This window comes from Somniosus microcephalus, chromosome 3 (genome assembly GCF_052327205.1).
Source record: "Somniosus microcephalus isolate GS21.2 chromosome 3, FLI_Smic_1.0, whole genome shotgun sequence".
NCBI lineage: Eukaryota > Metazoa > Chordata > Chondrichthyes > Squaliformes > Somniosidae > Somniosus > Somniosus microcephalus.
In genome coordinates this window covers 38,230,843-38,245,467 of record NC_140989.1, presented here as the reverse complement: position 1 = coordinate 38,245,467, position 14,625 = coordinate 38,230,843, and the positions used below count along the sequence as shown (strand labels likewise).

The following is a 14,625-nucleotide window of genomic DNA, read 5'->3' as shown; positions in this document are numbered from 1 at the left end:
CGACTGTGAGTGGGGGGAGGGGTCCGCCGTATGCTAGAGTGACGCTTTGGAGGTGGGATTGGAAGTCCAGCCCGAGTAGGACGGCAGCGCACAGCTGGGGGAGGACGAGGAGTTTAAAATTTTTATACTCCGTGCCCTTAACCGACAGGGTCACGACACAGTAGCCGCTGATGTCTGTGGCGTGGGACCTCGATGCCATCGAGATCCGGTTGCGCGTTGGCCGGACAGTGAGGGAGTAGTGGCTCACCGTGTCTGGGTGGATGAAACTCTCCGTGCTTCCGCTGTCGAACAGGCAGGTCGTGGCGCGGCCGTTTACTTTGATGTCCATCATGGACTTGGACAGGTGGTGCGGGCGGGCTTGGTCCAGTGTGACGGAGGCTAGTGTGTGGCTCAGCGAGCTGCCGTAGTCTGCGGGTGAGGCGGTGGTCGAGTCCGGAGGCGAGGTGGCGGTCGAGCGTGGAGGGTAAAATGGCGGCGCCCACGAGGTTGGACAAAATGGCGGAGAAGATGTCTGCCCCCACAACTCACATGAGGCACTGCTGGTGTCGGTTGCCTGGATCAAAGATGGCCGCCCCCATGACTCACACGTGGGGATGCTGGCATCTGTGGCCTTGATGGAAGATGGCCGCCCCCACAACTCGCATGAGGCACTGCTGGCCTCTGTTGATCTCTGTTGGCCTCTGCAGGCCTTAGCAAAGTGGCCTTTCTTCAGACAGCTTGAGCACGTCGCGTTTCTCGCTGGGCAGCGCGCCCTAGGATGTTTCGCCTGGCCGCAGAAGAAGCAGCCGGCGGCCCGATCGCGGGGGTCCGAAGTCGCAGCCGGTACCGGGGGTGGCGGTCCCGATCGGGTCCGGGACGCCGACGCAGAGGTAGGTCCCAGGGGCGGCGCTGCGAGGGGTGTCGGGGTCGGTCCCGAGTCCCAGGGTCACAAATTACTGTACCTGGAGTACGCCTCGAGGTCCCGATGGGCCCACTTCTAGGGAGCGAGCGAGGGCTGCAGCTGTGTTCAGGTCAAGGTCCTTTGCTTCAAGAAGTCTTTGCCGTGCGTAGTCGGACCGCAGGCCTTTCACGAAGGCATCGCGGACATTATCTTCAGTATTTTCTGCCGCTGATACCGCTTTAAAGTCACAGTCCCTGCCGAGTGCTTGTAGCGCCCGTAAAAATTCATCCACCGACTCTCCTGGCTGTTGCGGGCGGGATCTTAGGAGGTGTCTGGCATACATGGAGCTTACCGGGCTCCGGTACTGTTGTTTCAGCAGGTTGATGGCGGCTTCGTATGTTTTAAGGTCCCGGATGAGTGCGAATACTTTAGGGCTCACTTGGGCGGTCAGAACTCTTAGCATGGATTTCTGAGGCACTCCGGATTCTCCCAGGTAGGATTCGAAACGGCTCAGCCAGTGTTCGAAGTCGAGGGCTGAGTTTGCTGCCTGTGGGTTTAGATCCAGGTACGGTGGTCGGAGGGCTCGCAGCCAGGCTGGCTGCTGTGGCTGTTGTAGCTGGGCGTCTGGCTGGTCGTCTGGCTGGTCGTTTGACTGCTCAAGTGTCGACATTTTAAAATTTAGCCAATAAAATTGATATACCTACCAATTCATCCAATGAAAAGCGACGAGTTAAGAAAGTAACTATAGGTTTTTATTGGCTAAATAACAGAGCCCAGCCTTGTGGGTGATCGGATCCAACAAGGAGGAATACCAGCCAGTCGACCACCTTTTATACCTGGGCAGGTAGGTGGAGCCATGGGCGGAGTCAGCAGTGGTCAGCCCAGGTATAACAGCGTGACAAGAGGCGACCTCGTATAGTGATACAACAGTGTGAACAGTGATAACCATAGAGTAACGATATAACAGTGATAACTATAGTGTAACGATAGTGATTGACAAAAGTGGTTTACCACAACCTTAAAAGAGTTGTCAAGTACTGTGATGCAGTCTGCTAGTTTTGTGATGACCAGGAGGAGCTGGGGAGGGTACTGTAGCTTTCTAATCCCAGGAAGCTAATGGCAGTCCATTGTTGCAGGCAAGTGATTGAATATCAAATAAAAAGTGACTGAAAATCCTTCTTGACTATCCGGCAAGGAACTGAGGGGATAAACTGAGTAGCAAAACCTAAAGAACAGACCTTTAAACCTGTTGGGCCCACATACTGACCTTCACTCAGATTTTTATTGAAAGTTGGGCTTAAATCACCGCCTGCCTTTGTCCTATAGTTATATAGTTTATTTTATCAGAGAGAGTGACCATCAGCTTGAATGCTAACAGCTCATCCCCTTCAAAAAAAAGATTCCCTGCTTCTAAGGAATTATAAATTCAAAAGTTCAGGCTGGGCCTTTCCTGGAGATATTGAAAAGTGCTACCTGCTTTTCACAAAGCATGTAGTCAGATACTTACCAAAGATGTGCTCTTTCTTGACCTTTGGTCTTTGAACAAATTTACCCACAAAGACGACTGATTTAAGAAGAGCATCTGGTTGTTATCCACGTTGGGAGAGTATGGGATTTTTAGGTGTCCTTTGATCTCCAGTAAAGTTTGATAATTCCACAGACTTGTAATCAGTGGAAAGCCTTAATGATACTCGGTGTAGATAACTTCAGTTATTTTTTGTTCTCTGGATCTGGGTGACACTGGCAAGGCTTCAGCCAATTCAGTTCAGTCCAGATGACATTAAGAAATGGCTGAATGCATGGGGCACAACAAAGGCTATGAGGCCTGACAACATCCCAGCTGTAATCACACACACAACACACAGAAACCCCACAGTGCAGATAGAGGCCATTTCGGCCCATCGAGCCTACATCAACACATATCCCACCCTATCCCCGTAACCCCACGTATTTAATCCCCCTAACACTAAGGGTCAATTTATCATAGCCAATCAACCTAACCCGCACATCTTTGGACTGTGGGAGGAAACCCACGCAAACATGGGGAGAATGTGCAAACTCCACACAGACAGTCGCCCGAGGCCGGATTCGAACCCGGGTCCCTGGCGCTGTGAGGCAACAGTGCTAACCACTATGCCACCGTGCTGAAGATCTGTGCACCAGAACATGCTGCTCCTGTAGCCAAGCTATTCCAGTGCAGCCACGACACCGGCATCTACCTGATGATGTGGAACATTGCCTGGGTATGTCTGATCCACAATTTAAAAAAAAAAAGCAGGGTGAATCTATTACCATCCAATTATCATTCTATCTGCCTTCTCCCAGTCATCAGTAATATGATGCATCAGTCACCTGACTCCACAGCTCTTAAGAAAGGTGAGAGAGAGAAACCAGGAGATTATAGACCTGTTAGTGTAACATCTGTTGTGGGGGAGTTATTGTAATCTATAATTAAGAACCGAGTGACTGAGCACCTAGAGCAATGTGAGCCGATTAGAGAGAGCCAACATGGATTTGTAAAGGGTAGGTCATGTCTAACGAACCTAATTGAATTTTTTGCGGAAGTAGTAGACAAGGGAATGTCTGTTGATGTAGTTTATGTAGACTTCCAAAAGGTATTCGCTAAGGTTCCACCCAAGAGACTGTTAGCTAAAATTAAAGCTCATGGAATTGAAGGCAAATTATCGACCTGTTTAGGAGATTGGTTAGGCAGTAGAAGACAGAGAGTAGGGGTAATGGGTATGTACTCAAATTTGGAAGTAAGTGACCAGTGGTGTCCCACAAGGACCTGTGCAGAGGCCTCAGCTATTCACTATATTTATTAATGACTTGGGTAACACAACAGAGAGTCATATAACCAAGTTTGCCACTGACACAAAGATTGATGATATAGAAAGTAATGTAGACAGGAGCGTAAAATTAGAAAGAGACATTGATAGATTAAGTGAGTGGGCAAAATTGTGGCAGACGGCACAGGTAAGTGTGAGGTAATCCATTTTGGACCAAAAAAGATAAATCCGAGTATTTAAATGGTGAAAAGCTAGAAACAGTGGAGGTCCAAAGAGAATTAGGGGGTCCATGTACACAGATCACCAAGATGCAGTAGACATGTACAAAATATAATAAAAAAGGCTAATGGAATGTTAGCCTTTATAACTAGAGGGCTAGAATGTCAAGGGGAGGAAGTTTTGCTCCAGCTGTACAAAGCCCTGGTTAGACCACATCTGAAGTACTATGTACAGTTCTGGGTACCGCACCCAAGAAAGGATATATTGGCCTTGGAAGAGTGCAGCACAGATTCACCAGAATGTTACCAGGGCTCCAAGGGTTAGATTCTGAGGAGAGGTTTCATAAACTAGGCTTGTATTCCTTGGAATATAGAGGGTAAGGGGTGATTTCAATGAGGTTTTTAGGATTTTGAAAGGAGTTGATAGGGTAGATAGAGACTAAGCTTTTCTGCTGGTGGGGGACGTCACCTTAAAATCAGAGCCAGGCCATTCAGGAGAGAAGTTAGGAAATGCTTCCTCACGTAAAGGGTGGTGGAAGTATGGAAAACTCTCCCTCAAAAAGCAGTAGATGCTAGCTCAATTAATTTTAAAGCTGAGATCAATGATTTTTGCTAGCCAAGGGTATAAAAGAATATGGAGCCAAGGCAGATGGATGGAGTTGAGATACACATCAGCCATGATCTCATTGATTGGCGGAGCAGGCTCGAGGAACTGAATGACCTACTCCTGTTCCTATGTTCATACCACATTGCCCCCATCTCTGGTTGGTCTGTCCTGCTGGTGGAACAGGATATACCCAGGGATGGTACTGGAAGAGTCTAGAATTATTGACTTCTAGATTTGATCTTGTAAGTGTAATAATATCTGGTGGTTTGACAATTCTGTAGGACAGCTCTACCAACTTGTCCACCAGTCCCTAGATGTTGGTGAGGTGGGCCTTGCCCGGTCCATTGAGCTGAAATTGCCTAATTCTTGTCCTGATATGTTGCCGATCGTCTCTGATTATTAATTTATTGAACTTTGTAGCAATTGTTTACAATTGAGCAGCTTACTTGGTCACTTCAGAGTAATGAGATTCAACCATGTAATGTGGGACTGGTCTCTCGTCGCTCAGACTGAGATGGGGTTCTTAAAGGACACCAGTGAATCGCTGTCTGTTTTGGCAATCCAGCAGCTTTCATGATTATTTTTATGGTACAAGCCTATAAATTACCAGATGAAAATTCAATTTCACAGCTTTCCAAAGTGGGCTTTGGAATCACGACCTCTGGGTTGCTAGTCTCAAACCATAACCACTGCACAAATTTACCCATAACCTTCAGTTAAATACCTGATTAGTGAGGAATGAAGATGAGAATTTGAAAACATTTTATATCTACTCCTTTTGTATTTATAGATATTAACTTGAATAATTGTAGTTGCAAACTTCCATTTGGTGAATACTTATTTACCAGATGACTCATTTCACCATGTTTATAAGCCAAGCAATAGTCCATCCTCCATACACACTGTACAATTTCTATTTGCCCAACCTACAATAATCCACACAATTAAAACAACTGTATGAAATGGTCAACATTTAGAAAAAGTTCTGTTGTGAGTAAAGTGTAACTTTTTGGGAATGGTTTATACTTGGAGCCCTGCAAATAATCTACTTCAGTGAAGTAGAGCTTTTTAGCACACTTGACCTTTCATAATATTGGTGTCGGCGAGATAGGTCTGTTTGCAGTCTAGTCACGGAACCTCTCCAGTCTGTGTTAGCAAGCACTTGTTGGAATTGGAAAGAGAGGTTCGCGATTACACTGTAAACACCAATTGTGCAGTTTTGCAAAGGCAATCTCCTTAACTTTTGTATCACAACAGTGAATCTAAAATAGATCAATATATCCTGTAAATCTGAGGGGGATTTGAAATAAAGAATGAAATTGTAAAAAAAAAAGGTGGGATTTATCAAAGGGTATTTACTTGACTTAAAATTCCACATCGTTTTAAAAGTGAATGTTGCACAACAGTAATTTTACTGATGCCTTAAATTACTGTGAAGTGAATAAATATATTCCCATTGCAAGATTTTCCTCCTAGGCAATTTTCATAAAATGCTAAAATTTGAGGATTTTATTCTCTTTGCATACGGGCAAGTTTGTTCTTGCGTAAACCCAGCTCACCGCATTGATCAAAATGTGAAACCTCTTGTTTTCTACAGGTACTAGTGTCAATCCAGTCTTTGATACTGGTAGCGGAGCCTTATTTTAATGAACCTGGCTACGAGAGGTCAAGAGGAACACCCAGTGGCTCTCAGAGTTCCAGAGAGTATGATGGAAATATAAGACAAGCAACCGTAAAGTGGGCCATGCTTGAACAAATAAGAAATCCCTCGCCATGCTTTAAAGAGGTACGTTTTATTTACCCTTTGTGGGCAGGCAGTGATCTATAATTAATGTTTGAAATTTTAAATGCCGAGAATCCAGTAACATTTTCTAGCTTGGGAGTTTCCCTGTGCAATGCGCTGTTTGGTCCAAAGATCATTTTGTTTCTCAAGCAGTTGGTGCCATACCGAAGATATCTAACATTCTACAAATGAAAAGGATTGGGGTGGGGATTTTACAAGTTTATTTAAAGTTCTTTTACATAGTGAATCATGACTTGCAAGAAAGTTATCACCACTCAGTGGATCCTCACCATCTGTGCAGATTTGATGCAGAATTTCTGCAGTACAGTACTAGAAATGAGCTTAGAATCATAGAATGATACAACAGAAAGAAGGTCATTCGGCCCATTGTGCTTGTGCCAGCTCTTTGAAAGAGCTATCCATTTAGTCCCACTTCCTTGCTTTTTCCCCACAGCACTGCTGATTTTTCCACTTCAAGTATTTATCCAATTCCCTTTAGAAAGTTATTATGGAATCATCTTCCACCACCCTTTCAGACAGTGCATTCTAGGTCACAACTTGCTGCGTAAAAAATATTTTCCTCATATCGCCTTCGGTTCGTCTGTCAATTACCTTCAATCTGTGTCCTCTGGTTACTGACCCTTCCTGCCACTGGAACCAGTTTCTCCTTATTTACCCTTCATAATTTTGAACACCTCTAAAATCTCCCCTTAACCTTCTGTTTCCTTAGTTTCTGCATGTAACTGAAGTCTTTCATCCCTAGTACCATTCTAGTAAATCTCCTCTGCACCCTCTCCAAGCCCTTGACATCCTTCCTAAAGTGTGGTGCCCAGAATTGGTCGCAGTACTCCAGCTGGGGCCTAACCAATGTTTTATAAAGGTTTAACATAACTTCCTTGTTTTTGTACTCTATGCCTCTATTTATAAATGTAAGAAGTCACACAACACCAGGTTATAGTCCAACAGCTTTATTTGAAATCACAAGCTTTCGGAGCGCTGCTCCTTCTTCAGGTGAAGTGGAGAAATGCATAAAGACACAGCTTATATAGTCAGAGAATCATGTCAGATGTTTACAGGTAACCTTTCCAACTGCCATTTATCACACCTCAGCAGAGAGATAATCACAGCAGTCAAAGGTGTGAATGGTGCCCAAACAGGTCAGTCAGGGAAACATTACATCAAAGAACAATGAGGTGGGGTCACAAGGGGTCAAATATTGCAGATGCTGGGGTCTGTATGAAAAACAAAAAAACAGACAAAAAACATTTTTTTTGGCTGGAAATCACAGCAGGTCCGGCCGCATCTGTGTAGAGAGAACAAGCCAATGTCGACTCGAGTCTGGATGACCCTACGTCAGGTGGGGTTACATGTAGCGTGACATGAACCCAAGATCTCGGTTGAGGCCGTCCTCATGAGTGCGGAACTTGGCTATCAGTTTCTGCTCGACGATTTTGCGTTGTCGTGTGTCTCGAAGGCCACCTTGGAGAATGCTTACCCGAAGATCGGAGGCTGAATGTCCTTGACTGCTGAAGTGTTCCCCGACTGGGAGGGAACACTCCTGCCTGGTGATTGTTGCGCGGTGTCCGTTCATCCGTTGTCGCAGTGTCTGCATGGTCTCGCCGATGTACCATGCTCCGGGGCATCCTTTCCTGCAACGTATGAGGGAGACAACGTTGGCCGAGTCACATGAGTATGTACCATGTACCTGGTGGGTGGTGTCCTCACGTGTGATGATGGTATCTGTGTTGATGATCTGGCATGTCTTGCAGAGGTTGCTGTGGCAGGGTTGTGTGGTGTCGTGGTCGCTGTTCTCCTGAAAGCTGGGTAATTTGCTGCAAACGATGGTCTGTTTGAGGTTAGGCGGCTGTTTGAAAGCGAGTAGTGGAGGCGTGGGGATGGCCTTAGCGAGGTGTTCGTCGTCATCGATGACATGTTGAAGGCTGCGAAGAACATGGCGTAGTTTCTCCGCTCCGGGGAAGTACTGGACGACGAAGGGTACTCTGTTGGTTGTGTCCCGTGTTTGTCTTCTGAGGAGGTCTATGCGATTTTTCGCTGTGGCCCGTCGGAACTGTCGATCGACGAGTCGAGCGTCATATCCCGTTCTTACAAGGGCGTCTTTCAGTGTCTGTAGGTGTCCAGCGCGTTCCTCCTCGTCTGAGCAGATCCTGTGTATTCGCAGGGCTTATCCATAGGGGATGGCTTCTTTAACGTGGTTAGGGTGGAAGCTGGAGAAGTGAAGCATCGTGAGGTTGTCCGTGGGCTTGCGGTAGAGTGAAGTGCTGAGGTGTCCGTCTTTGATGGAGATTCGTGTGTCCAGGAATGAGACTGATTCTGAGGAGTAGTCCATGGTGAGTTTGATGGTGGGATGGAACTTGTTGATGTTATCGTGTAGTCTTTTCAGTGATTCTTCGCCGTGGGTCCATAGGAAGAAAATGTCGTCGATGTATCTGGTGTATAGCGTTGGTTGGAGATCCTGTGCAGCGAAGAAGTCTTGCTCAAACTTGTGCATGAAGATGTTTGCGTATTGGGGTGCGAATTTGGTCCCCATGGCTGTTCCGTGTGTTTGGGTAAAGAACTGGTTGTCAAAGGTGAAGACATTGTGGTCAAGGATGAAGCGGATGAGTTGTAGGATGGCGTCTGGAGATTGGCTGTTGTTGGTGTTGAGTACTGAGGCTGTCGCAGCGATGCCGTCATCGTGGGGGATACTGGTGTAGAGTGCCGAGACGTCCATCGTGGCGAGGAGTGTTCCTGGTTCAACTGGTCCGTGGGTGCTGAGTTTCTGTAACAAGTCTGTAGTGTCGCGACAGAAGCTGGGGGTTCCCTGTACGATGGGTTTCAGGATGCCCTCGACATATCCAGAGAGGTTCTCACACAGGGTTCCGTTGCCTGATGCGATAGGACGTCCAGGTGTGTTGGCTTTGTGTATCTTTGGGAGGCAGTAGAAGTCTCCCACGCGGGGAGTATGTGGGATGAGAGCATGTAGGATGCTTTGAAGGTCTGGATCGAAGGTTTTGATCAGTCTGTTGAGTTGGCGGGTGTGTTCTTTGGTCGGATCTGCGGGTAACTGTAGTGTTCCTGGTTGTCCAGTTGTCGGTATACTTCTTTGCAATAGTCCGTTCTGTTCTGTATGACGATGGCACCTCCTTTGTCTGCTGGTTTGATGACGATGTTGCGGTTGGTCTTGAGAGCGTGGATGGCGTTGCGTTGTGCTCGGGTGACATTCTGGACTGTCTTGTGAGTGCGGCTGATGAATCTGGCATTGATGCATCTCCTGACAGCTTGAGCATACATGTCAAGCTTAGGGCAGCGACCCTCCGGAGGGGTCCAATTTGACTCTTTCCTCTTCGGTTGCTGCACTGCGGATCCCTCTGTCTGCTGTTCCGGATCATTGATTGTCTCATTGGGTTCGCTGCTGACATCTTGGGATTTGTGGAAGAATTTCCGGAGCCTCGTTCTCCTGATGAATTCCTCTGTGTCTGCCGCGAGACCGATGGGGTCCATTTTGGTGGTGGGGCAGAAATTGAGCCCTCGGCTGAGAACTTCAATTTCGTCTGGTTGAAGGGTGTGGTCGGACAGGTTGACGATGGATTTCCCTGTGGTTTCAACCGTGGTACCGGGGGAGGCTTGGTTGCTGCTGCTGGTGATGCCAAGTTTCTCAAGCTTCCTGTTCTTGGTGTGCATGTAGGTAGCGTAGTTCCGTTGCCTTGTTTGTTTGGCGGTGTCTCGTAGCTGGTCTGCGTCCTGAGCACAGGCTGAGAACATGGACTCCATCTCGGTTTCGAGGTTGCGGCGTCTGCTGTAGCGCTGGTGTACGAGATGGTTGAGGAGTGTGCGAGAGGTACGACGGCAGAGTCTCTCAGCGTAGTCTGTGTTGTAGGTCGACTTGAGTGGGTTAGTGATCTGTAGTCCTTTCGGGATCTTGTCTGCTTTCTTGCATCTCTGTAGAAACTTGATGTCTGTGTCGATATGCACGATCTTCTTGGAGATCCTCTCCACTATTTATAAAGCCAAGGATCCCATATGCCTTTTTAACAGCCTTCTCAACTTGACCTGCCACCTTCAAAGACTTGTGTACGTACACCCCCAGGTTTCTGTGTTCCTGCACCCCCTTTAAAATTGTGCCATTTAGTTTATATTGCGCCGCTTCAATTGTCCTACCAAGAGGTATCACTTGACACTTCTCTGCGTTAAATTTCATCTGCCCGTTTCACCAGTCTGTCTATGTCCTCCTGATGTCTGTTGTTATCCTCCTCACTGGAATCTGATTGTGCTCTAAGACATTGGTCCTGGAGCCTGATGTGGAGGTTCAGAATCTAGTACTAATGTCTTAAAGCACAACATAGTTTCTCTAAGCTGCAAAGCCTGCACTTAACTCCTACTGTCTCAGAAACTACTCATCTGCATTGATTGATGATCTAAATTCAAAGTTCATAACCTATAAATTGATACCTTTCTAACATGTACTTGGCTTGATCACTGTTGTAACTGTAGTTGCAGTAGCTCACAAGGATTTAAAAGGAGTTTAGGTCTTCATCTTCATTGCTTTCAGTTTCCCTTCTCGTGTTTGATCTCTTAATGTCTCTTAAATCTCTCCTGCTTTCTAGCCTATCACTGACCTTCCCTTTTGTTCTTTCATCCCCTCCCCCTTTTCCCAGCCCCCACTTGCTTTAAAATCTATTCCCTTTCCTGCTTTTTTTCTAGTTCTGACGAAGGGTCATCGACCTGAAACGTTAACTCTGTTTCTCTCTCCACGGATGCTGCCCTGGCCTGCTGAGTTTTTCCAGCGTTTTCTGTTGTTATTTCGGAGTGGTTAGTTAGGTTGTAAGCTGTCCATTTGGATTTGTGTGTAGTCAACAATTAGTAGCAGTTTCCATGGTTTCCTCCAGATTCAGAGCATCTCACTTTTGAGGTTTTCAATGGATCAGAAGTCATGTGTTCGATGATCTTTTGACAAACCGTGCATCTTACAGCTTTTTTGTTGTATTAACAGGATTTTCCTCTTGTAGCTACTTTTCTTCTGAATATTCTGTGTACAATTAAAAGAAGGCAACCTGACCACTGTAGAAGATAGTGCTACTATTCTCTGATGGCTCAGGAGTGTACGTTTTAAAGAGGGAGTATTGCCATCAAGGAAAGTTAGATTGAAAACATTTCCTGTTGGTGGGTTTTTTGACTGTTGAACAATTCTGACGAAATCAGAGAATCAGAGCTACTGGCCTCAGAGGTTTGTTGATTTGCTACAGCATTGAGGGGGTAAAATAACAGCTGGTGCTCTTGACCTGCATTACTTCAGTGGATTTGGTTCCAACACCAAGCCATTCCATTTTCAAATTCCTCAAATATTCACATGTTTCTTTATAACATTAAATTTGTAGACAGCTGTCCATAAAATTGGATCAGGAGAAATTCAGTGTGTGAATACTAGTGTAGATTCTTAATTTTTTTTTAAACTTGCTGCTTGAGATACAACAGAAGGTGATCTATTATTTTCAAACAGCGATACCCTGTGTGTGTTGTACTTTAGTTATTGGAGCCAGGGGATAGAACGATGGTTTGCACCAACATTTTTCTATCTAACACAAATGTAATTTTCCAGAGAGGTACTTTATAAAAAAAAAAATTTTAATGCGTTAAATACATTAATTGTGTCTATCTCCAAGCCACCATTACATTTTAAAACTGAATCCAAACTCGCCTGTTAGTTAATAGATGACTTGAGGGAGTAATGCATTATTGTAATATCTAGGCTTTAGTATGAAATGTGCTTAACATGCTGTCCTTGAGAGTAATGAACTGACATTGGACAAAGTTGTAGTGAATTTTAGAATTGTGGCAGATGACTCACCGGTTTGATGGACAGAATCATAAATAGGTTTCCTTTTAATATATGTAGAAATTAGAGATGGAAGTCCCTCTGAGCTTTTGAAAGTGTTGAGGTCTTTGCAAGAAGTTGAATTGCTTTTATAAAAATTGAAGATTATTCAAGACCTGTCACTTAGAACCATTATGTTAGTTCTTCGGATTAAGAGCTGAATACAAATGAATAATGATCTCGAGCTCTTGAAGTTGATCAACAAAATGATCATTTCAAAGGGATTTGGGAAAAGTCGAAGTATTGATTTAAGGTATTTTAAAATTTTGATCTTGTCCTTTACCTAATAAAATTTGTAAATACCGTATGTTTGTTTTCTCTTTCTCTGGATATTGTACCAATTATACGTCCCCAAAAAGTCCACCTACCATTTCCATGTGCTTTTCAGGATAGATGGTTTACAGATGTTAATCACATTAAATTGGGTCTGCTTAAATGTCAATATTTATAAGGACATGTCAAGTGATGGACTTAACACAAGTTTTGATAATGGAGAGCGCTGAGTGCAGTTGGAGCATTGAGACTGAACTGAATGAATTGCCACAAAATCTGGGAAAACTCAGAGTATTGACATGCACTGTAACATTATCAGTCATCCTGTTGTTAGATAATGGGCAAAAATTGCCGTTGGCGGCGTACCTCCTGAGCACGCCGCCGATTTGCGAAAAGAATACGCACCTACCTGATGGTGGCCCTCCTGCAAAAACTTGCGGTCTGTCGCTGCAAGTAGGAGGGCAGCGTAATGGCCCATGGATCCCAGGGACGCAGCCTATGTGGAAGCGTACCTGGGATCACATGGGCCTGGTCCTCCAGTGAGAACAGAATTAGATTTTACATCATTTCAGAAGGGAATCCCGTAATCAGATTTAATGAAATCCCGTAATCAGATTTAATTACAATTTACAGGATTGGAATTTAATTCCTAACTACAGGAAACTCTTTTTACTGGCACCTAAATAACCGGAAATCTCGCTTAACTGGCAAAATTCAGGAGTAGGTTCAGGTAAGTTTTACTTCATATTAGTGGCCGTGTAACCAGGGTTCCTGGATCTGTGGCCATGTACGGGGCTCTCGTACCTTAGTAAGTATACCTCTCTGTAATCCGGACTTTGTGATCAACCGGCACCACGCCGGTCCCGTCGGTGCCAGATTTTTAAAAAGTTTCCTGTAGCTTTATTCCACCAACTGCACTAAAAATTTAATTTTGCTGATAATTTTATCGACATCATTAAACTTGAATATTTGCAGAAACAAAAAAAAGCGAATTTGATAGTTAAACTATATGATTTCCATGATGATAAATGTTTAAATCATGCCTGAGGTATCCCCCTTACGCTGATGCAACCAGGCCCTGCGCCTGTTTGCATCAACTGTAACATTTCTGTATGCAATTGCTGGGCAGTTGGTGGGCAAATAGCCCAACTCCGTGCCAGCAGTTGCTTTTTCCCGAACTTGTAGTGGATTTCAAAGGAGGTATGATGGCGTGCTCAGAGTACGCCACCATACCCACTGCAAAATACGGGCCAATAAAATTTTGGGTTTTACATGAGAAAAAGACTAGTTTAAACCAAATTAATTTTAATGCTTGCGCATAATTGTAATGAATTTGTTATGTCTGTATATCATGACCCATGTCTGTGTATCATGATCCAGGCAATCATTTATATTGTGTTGAAGACTTTGCTTTTTGTATAATAAAAATCAGAGATAATATGGGAAGACTTTTTGAAAATACTTAAGCTAAATTGTTCAGTGTGTTCTAAATCTGGACCCTGGTTTATGAAAAAGTCATTGTAATGTTGACTATGTTCAATATTTTTTTTTAAAGCCTTTTTGTAATGTTGACGATGTTCAATATTTTTTTTTTTAAAAGCCTTTCATAATTTTTGGAAAATTGACTGACCAGTTTATAGCAAGATCAGCAGAACATTTGAAGATTGAAATAAATTATTTTTGAACTGATGAGTTCATTGCTAAATTTAAGATGAAGTGGAATTGTTTTATACCACAGATATGTGGCTCAAGATGGTTGCTAGGTTACCTTGATTCTTGCATCATAAAAGAGCAAAGGGTAAGCACCAGAGAATTGTAGAGCTGAGATGTTGTCACGCATGGTATTGTATCAAAGTGATGAATCTGTGGGTGTATGCTGAAAAGTGTTCACTATATTACATTTCATCTGACAAAAAGCTTTAAGGAGAAAATAGCAAGGAAGGCCATATATGTATCGTTGTTCTCTATTGTCCTTTACAATTTTAATTCTTATTGGTGACTCATTGCCAGTAAAAGTGTAGCTACGTTTTTGACGGGGTTTGTTTTCTAGCCTTTTAACTCTTGCTTGGCTTACTGATGGTAGATCGTAGCCTGCTGCAAGAATGGAAAATCGTACAAAAGTAAATTTATAAAACAATGCTTAAGTACTGCCAGGTTTGGTCAAAAAATAGTTTTAATTCACCATAGACAAAGCTTTAGTGCC

General features: G+C 44.3%; 1 protein-coding gene across 5 annotated transcripts in view; it reads left to right on the top strand.

The window, feature by feature from the left end:
• Positions 1–14,625, top strand: part of birc6 (baculoviral IAP repeat containing 6) — a 261,261-nt gene that overhangs the window by 226,900 nt on the left and 19,736 nt on the right. For all 5 annotated transcript variants that reach the window (XM_085980116.1, XM_085980115.1, XM_085980112.1 and 2 more), the window contains one exon: positions 6,092–6,280. In XM_085980116.1, coding sequence (XP_085836242.1) covers positions 6,092–6,280 — 189 coding nt within the window. The remainder of the gene's footprint in view (positions 1–6,091; positions 6,281–14,625) is intronic.